General features: G+C 33.7%; 1 protein-coding gene and 1 long non-coding RNA gene across 2 annotated transcripts; both read left to right on the top strand.

Moving 5' to 3' along the window:
• The first annotated feature begins 730 nt into the window (after window positions 1-730).
• On the top strand, window positions 731-1385 carry LOC149989246 (uncharacterized). The gene is made up of 3 exons (XR_016503178.1): window positions 731-747; window positions 847-1051; window positions 1221-1385. It is a non-coding gene; the product is annotated as an uncharacterized LOC149989246 (long non-coding RNA).
• Window positions 783-3700, top strand: LOC112282954 (protein RMD5 homolog). Its single transcript, XM_090250336.1, has 4 exons — window positions 783-1874; window positions 2018-2347; window positions 2564-2923; window positions 3134-3700. The coding sequence occupies exons 1-4, from the start codon at window positions 1659-1661 to the stop codon at window positions 3383-3385; spliced, it is 1158 nt and encodes a 385-aa protein (XP_090106462.1). The 5' UTR covers window positions 783-1658; the 3' UTR covers window positions 3386-3700.
• The last annotated feature ends 4282 nt before the right edge of the window (window positions 3701-7982 follow it).

The following is a 7982-nucleotide window of genomic DNA, read 5'->3' as shown; positions in this document are numbered from 1 at the left end:
CTTATTGTTATAACTTATACATGTAGAAATTTTTAAAATAACAACAATAACAATGTAAATTAGTAATCTATTTCTTCCTCTCTCTATGTATATCTAATAAGAAAAATATTATTAACAATGTACATCTGTCTATAATTTTTTAAACTATAATTTACAGAAAAACGAGTATTTGAAAAATAAATGCAAAATAATGTATTGAAATTTATGTCCACTTAAACAAGACATCCAATCTTTTTCATTATCATAATATTCCAAATTCAGCCACAATCATAGACATGTAACAAGATTCAAATTCTCACATAGATGTTTCAATCACAAAAATGTTTTTTCTTTTCTTTTCTTTTCCTTTCCTTTCTTCATATCATCAAGTCACGTATGCATAGAAAACAATTCACTCCATGACATGAAGAGAATATTCAAAGAGCAGTTACCATATGTTTACCTATTTATATATATATATATATATATATATGTGTATACACACAAATTCACATACACAAACACATGACCTCCAGAAAATACTGGTAGCATGTATAGCAACCTGTGAGAATCACTAAATATCAGCGAGGCTCGGCTTATGTTTCCCATCTTTTGAGTTTTATTTATTTATTTATTTATTATTATTTTTGATTTATTTTGTTTTTGGCCCGTTTTTCTTTCCAGAATCTGTCGAGTGTTATGGCGAGAAAAAAAAGCTTTGGAGGTAAGGAGTGTTGTGTGTATTTGTGGCATGGTGGTGGGGCTGGGGTGAGAGAGAGAGAAGCGAGAGGAGCAGACATCCGCAGTAAGTGAGTGAGAGGGAGTGTTTGAGTGAGGGAGGTTTGTGTTGGAGTTGGGGTGGGGAAGAGTGGAAGCAAGGTTGACTGGCCGGCTGGGAAAGGGAATCCGTGAGGTGGGTCAACGAGGAGAAGAAGCAGAATCTGGCGATTGGGAAGGGAAAGAAAAGGTGAGTGAGAGATTAGAAGGTGGGGTGGATCTTGAGGAGTGGATGCAGCAGCAGCGAGACGAGACGAGGAGCAGTGCAATTGTGTTCTGGGATTCGTTGCACCAGGTTAGCATCTGCGTTTGTGTCGGCCCAGCTGTCGAAGAATTTGTGTGGGGAATTCGTCTTCCCAGCCTTTTTGTGAGACTCACTGAAGATGCTGGCGTAGTGGATTGCGTGCCTGGTGTTGATGTTTTTATTTTTCATTTTCCTGATTCCGTTTGGAATTGAGAATTAGGTTTCCTTTGAAGGTGGTGGCTGTCTTGCTCTGAAATTAGCTCCGAGTAGTACTCTGTTTTGAGAATCGGCCTCTTCTCTTACTACGCATATCGAATTTGTTTCCTGGGGGTAGAGCAGAATTCACGGTTTTTAGGTTCCAGTTTAGGAAGACTCATTGTGGGAAGGATTTTGTCTCCTTTTCGTTGGACTTAATTAGGTTTGAGATAGCGTCTTCTGTAAGGCGTCTCTAGTATCTGAACGGAAGCTCGCTTTGTGGGGATACATTTAGAGGTGAGGGTATGAAAGGGGAGCGGACAGTGGGGTCTAGAGTTGGATCAAGTGCAAGGCGAAGGGAGTATGCCCATTAGGGCTTTCCTTGGGTGACCTAGGATCCTTGGGACAAGCGTCTTATTCCTAGATCAGGACGGTTTACTGCAGTTCATAACCAGCTGGCAAGATGGACTTCACCTCGATTCAAGAGGCATTCGATCGTGTAGCTAAGAAACAAAAGCTGTGTTACACGAAGACTCAGGAGGTGATTGACCGAACACTTCACGAGGTCGAGGCAGCTGCAGAACATTTGAATGAGATTGAGGATTGCTCGGTTGAAGTTCTCAAGGGAGTACTCAGAGACCTACAAATTAAATTGAATGAAATTGGTCCCCTCAGCCGAGTAAGGAAATGCTTTTCGTCTCTTAGTCTTTATCCTTAGTAGGCACGACAGTAATTCTATGTTCTGTGGTATCATAGCATTTGCTTGTTGAGGGCACGAGTACTTCGTTCGTAGTACAGGAGCCTAACTTCATAACCTTGCAGATCGGGGTTTCACAGAAGGAGCTCAATACAACTACAAGCAAATATGGAAAAATTCTGGACAAATCCTTCAATCCAGACATTGCTAAAGCATACAGAGATGTTGAATTTGATAGTCACTTGATCAATCAGATCATAGTCCAGCATTTCTATCGGCTGGGATTGTTTGAATTAGGCGATTGCTTCGCCAAGGAATCACAAGAATCTAATGCAGCTGCAGCATTGAAGACTCACCTCTATGAAATGTATCAAAATTTAGATCAACTTCAAGCGAAGAACCTGGAGCCGGCGTTGAATTGGGCTAGGAAGAATCGACAGAGCTTGGAAGCCAAGGTACGCAACAATGTTATGTTCTACCGTGCTTCTGTAGAGGCGTATTGTCTTATTCCTACACTGCAAGATGATTATGCAATTAGTCATTCACGCATGTTATTGCGTGGTTGCTATATGGACAGTCAGTGGCGATTATTTTCCTTTAGGGCATTGGTGACCAGTTCTTCCTTTAGGAGTTCTCATTCAGTGAATATGTATGTATGATCGATTGTGTAGGGATCTTCATTGGAGTTTCAATTGCACCAGCTACAGTTTGTTCACGTGCTGACAACCAAAGGGCGTGGTGAAGCGCTCGAGTATGCAAAGCTGAACTTTCTTCCTTTTTCTGCCGAGTACATGTCTGGCATCCAGAGACTGATGGCTTGTCTACTCTGGGCTAACCGACTGGAGTTTTCTCCCTACAAAGACCTCCTCTCTTCGGCTCATTGGGATAAAGTTGCCTTGGAATTTACAAGGCAGTGTTGCAATCTCTTAGGTCAACCGTACGAAAGCCCACTATACGTCACCCTCTCTGCAGGCTCCCAAGCACTGTCGTCTTTGCTGAAGTTCGCTACTGTCATGTCTTCCAAGAAGCAGGTGTGCATCTGTCCTCTTCCATTGTTCTCTTGTTCACTTCAGTGTCTCAGGTGCGCATGCATACTGCATTGTGTTGCAGTTGTAGTTACTGAATGCTGAGATCAGGGAGTAACTTGCAGTGTCCGAGTTTGGAGATGTCTTCCAAAGTTATTAAGGTTCGTCGTGGAACTGACGAAGGATTATTATTTATTTATTTTTGAACCAATGCAGGAATGGGCAGCTCTGAAACAGATGCCTATTGAGATTCCGCTAGACAACTCGTTTCAGTTTCACTCCGTATTCGCATGCCCTGTGTCACGAGAGCAGAGCACAGCAGACAACCCTCCAATGCTCATGTGTTGCGGCCACGTCCTGTGCAAGCAGTCGATCCAGAAGCTCACCAAGAGCAACTCGAGGATGTTCAAATGCCCCTATTGTCCTCTGGAGACGACAGCCAATCAATGTCGCCAAATTTACTTCTGATGGGGCTGTAATGAGCACTAGGGAACTCTTGAGGTGCTCCAGTATATTTGTTGCAAAGTTTCGTTTGACAGGTGGGATGCAAGGGTGCCAATGGTGGTTAAATTGTTGTACAGAAGTTCTTAGGGTTCAATTGGAATCTGAACAGTTGTAGGGTATCTGTTGAGCTCTGATTAATTTTGATTGATGCACGATGTGTTGATTGGATATGGAGTACTTCAATTGATTTTTATCATAGAGCTGACAACTGGATCAGAATGGCTGTGTATCAGTTTAAGTCAAGCAGTTGGAAAAAAATGTGTACAGATTTGGTTTTTACATGTACTCACAAACAATGCGATTGCATTTATCTTGTAGAGCAATTACAGATGTAGTGAATTTAACTAATAAGCATGCTTTGAGAAATTTTGTCTGTTGTTTGGCAGTATCTAGATTCGAACCAGTTTATGAATTCCTCTCACGTTTCATCCGTTCTTCCGAAATCTGCAGTATATCTAACATGAAGAGATCGAGGATAAGGTTGTAGCACGTTTGTTTAACAATCAGTGAAGATTCTGTGAGAAGACAAGGGAACCTCATGAACGAACCTCGCCGTACTGGATTTCTCTTGTTGATAAGGAGAATTACAATCGTGCGTGCTGATCACACTCAGGTTTTCCAACGACATAATTTTGTACCAGTTGAGTTTTTAGCAGTTTGCCACGCTCTCTAATGCGAGAATCGAAGGCAGATGAAGATAGATTAGGGATACAAATGAAATCCTGTCGTTGTATTCTCATGTATGAAGTAATTTATTTTACAATTAAAGATGTGAACAAAATACTCAGGGACAAAATATTACGAGTGGCAATGGCAAAGGACCAAGTGGTGAAGCCCTCAAGGTGAACTCAGAATTTGTGAACTTACTAATTGGGAAGAGAGGGAGGATGAATTTATCCATGAAAATTTAGGGCAGTGGCGAAGGGCAAAGTTATGGCTGTTGTTGTGTTTAGGTTGTGTCTCTACACAATGTTAACGTTCTGCTCATTAGTTTCCATATTTTTGGTGGAAACCAAATCATAATAGAAAAACCATAATAGACTATGAAATTTTGTACTTGATTCCCTTAGTGTAAAGTACAATTGTTTTTAAGGTTAATAGTTGACAAGAATAAATGATATTGATGCACTTATACATTATTAAATACCTCTCTTAAGAATATTATATTTTTTCAATTTGATATTAGACATTAATCGAAATTCTAATTAGTAATGTTATGTTTTGTTTATTATACAAAAATAGCATATATATATATATATATATATGCATGTATGCATTCAATTTGTACAATGCATTCAATTTGTACTATGCATTCAATTTGTACTATCATAGTTTATAAGTAAGAATTTTTGAATTATTCTATTATTTTATAACATATATTTTTTAAAAATAATATTATATTTAAAAAGATATATATATATATATATATATATATATATTTAATACTCATTCAAAAATATAAATTTAACTACTTTTTTATAAATACAATACTTATTAAAAAAGAAAAAAGAAAAAAATAGCTTATAATAATGGTTTTTTTTAAAAAAAACTTGAATTTTTAAGATTTAATAAAATATTAGAGATCTTCTATAATTTAAAATTATATTAAAAAAAAATATAAAAAATATATAAAATATAAATATAATAAAAAATAGATTCTCTTTCTAATTCAAAACGTGACTTTTAATATTTCTATCATAATATATATTTTTTAGGTGAAAATTTAGACTAGTAGTAGTTTATTTAAAATCAGTAATAAGTTTTAGGTATTTATATATTTATATGAAGATAATATTATTATATAACACAATTGCTTATATAACATTTTTACTTTGATTATCTTAATAGAATATTATTATTTCTACTACAATTTTTGCTATTTCCACAACTACTTGCTATTCACAGCATACCATTATAGTTTGTGATAATGGCACTACATGTTGCTTTAAACTTGCGTTGCACACTACAATGTCTTTTACAATATATTGCTAATGCACACCTATCACAAACATAAATAATACTAGTAATTACTTAGATAAGACGAATTAATTAGAAGTAAATAAAAATTACTTCTATTTTTATTTAAAATATATATAAGTGATATAATATCTTATGCAAAAGCTTCTTTGAAGCTTTTTGGATGCAGATTTGATTTTGTACGTGTTTGTAGGTGATTAATAGATTAACAACTCAACCAACAAGTTGGCCACATGTCGTACATATAAGAAAGTTATCTTATAAGTTTGATGCCTATTCTACAAGATGGACAAATATTGTTGGTTCTATAGAATGTCGCCATATATAGAAGCAATAGTGAGGGTTTCTTCACTCTTGTCAACTTCTTTCTTGCTTTTGATCTAGTTTTAAGAGTCTATACCCTTCTTATCTTTGATAATAGCTATTCCAATTTTTTCTTGAATATAAATACTTTCTCATTCAAATCTTTATTTTCATTTTCTAAGTTCTTATCTTTAACATCACCACAATGTACTTTACAAAAAATTGCTAATATATACCATAATAGATAAAGTGCTCATTCTTTATAGATATGTATATTAGTGTTCAATAAAGTGCATTATGGTATGCAATGTAAGCTTAAAGCAACTTGTAGTGATATTAGCAAAAATTATGATGGCATGTCATAGATGATAAGTTTTAGTGAGTGGCAAGTTGTAGTATTAGCAACACCCTACTAATATAATAATATTTTATTAAATAAATTCATTCTAATTTATATTTTATTTTTTGAATTCTTTCAAGAACAAATGAAACTAAACAAATTATTTTATGTAGTTATTAATAATCTTTAAACACTTGAAAAAAAACTTATAAATACTTCTAAAATTCTTAAATGATATTTCTTTATATGTTTTTGGATTGAACTATAATATCATATAGTTTTAAAATATCAAATCTTACTTTATTAATTAAGTTCTATAAAGATGTTAAGCACTTGCTTTAATTTATTATCTTTATAAATTACAAATCATCGAGATCATGAATACTAAATCATCTATACTTTACTTAAAATCCATTTCAAGAACTATAATACCTTTTAAAATAAATTAAAGACAATTATATATTTTAAAGTTTTATAATAAACTAGATCATTCTATCTTATGGCTTTAAAGCTATTTTAGAACTTTTTACTAATATCTTACTGTTATTATAAATTCTAATATTTCTTATTGTAAAGGACATGAGTCTTGAAGAAAGAAAATCCTTAATACTCTCTTGTATCACTGAAGAGAACTAAAAAGTCACTCAAAAGGTGATGTAATATTAAACTAGAATGGCTATTGCCAAAAACAAGAAGACTAGAAAGTCTTGAAACAAGACTTAGGACTAAAAAAACATTAACAAGAGTGAAGAAGGCTTCATTCTTGCCTCCATATATATTCTTAATCAGGAACTACGTTGTCGTAATACGTGAAGTCTTGCTTGAGAATGCTCCGGGCACTTGGATGTAGAAGAAAGAATGGAAATTGTAACAATAAAATCCTAACTATAATAGAATATTAACTAAAGTCTAATTAGACCATAACAATGCTAAGCAAGCTTTAATCAAATTCAAAGAAACCTCAAAGGAATTACAAAGAAACAATAAGAAATCTTAAAGAAATATTAGAATGATCACAAAGATATCTCAAATACATCTCAATTCAATCTTAATTTAATCCTACTTAAAATCCTATTGGACTTCATTCAAACTTTAGGCCAAAAATTAATTAAATCTTAAATCCTAATAAAATCCTAAATCCTAAACTAAATTCTAATCAAATCCTAAATCAAACCCTAATTAAATCCTAAATCCTAAATCAAATCCTAATCAACCTTAAATCCTAAATCAAATCCTAAACCAAATCCTAAGTCCTTAACCAAATCCTAATCAAATTTTAAATCCTAAACCAAATCTTAATCTTAAATCAAACCCTAACCAAATCCTAATCCTAAATCAAATCCTGATCAAATCCTAACCAAACCTTAAATCCTAAATCAAATCTTGATCAAATCCTAACCAAACCTTAAATCCTAAATCAAACTCTAAATCCTAAATCAAATCTTAAACCCTAAATCAAACCCTAATCACAAATCAAACTCTAACCAAATCCTAATCATAAATCAAACTCTAACCAAATTCTAAACCCTAAATCCTAAATCAAACCTTAATCCTAAATCAAACCTTAATCCTAAATCAAATCTTAAACCCTAAATTAAATCTTAATCCTAAATCAAATCCTAAACCAAATCCTAACCAAATCCTAAATCCTAAACCAAACTCTAATCCTAAATAAAATCCTAACCAAATCCTAATCAAATCCTAATCCTAAATCAAATCCTAACCAAATCCTAATCCTAATCCTAAATCAAACCTTAAACAAATCCTAGTAATTTCTATAACAGATTTAAACCTCAATAACTAATGAATAAACCATTGATCTTAACTCAAATTTTTCACACTTCTTAAAAACTAAGTTGAAAACAAGCACAAATTTTTTGAACATGATCGGAATTACCAAATAGATGATAACCTAAAAAACATGCTCAGGTATTGACTGGC

Source organism: Physcomitrium patens, chromosome 5, assembly GCF_059467195.1.
Source record: "Physcomitrium patens ecotype Gransden chromosome 5, ASM5946719v1, whole genome shotgun sequence".
Lineage (NCBI taxonomy): Eukaryota > Viridiplantae > Streptophyta > Bryopsida > Funariales > Funariaceae > Physcomitrium > Physcomitrium patens.
The sequence above is the reverse complement of the archived record's forward strand: the minus strand, read 5'-3'. Positions and strand labels throughout refer to the sequence as shown.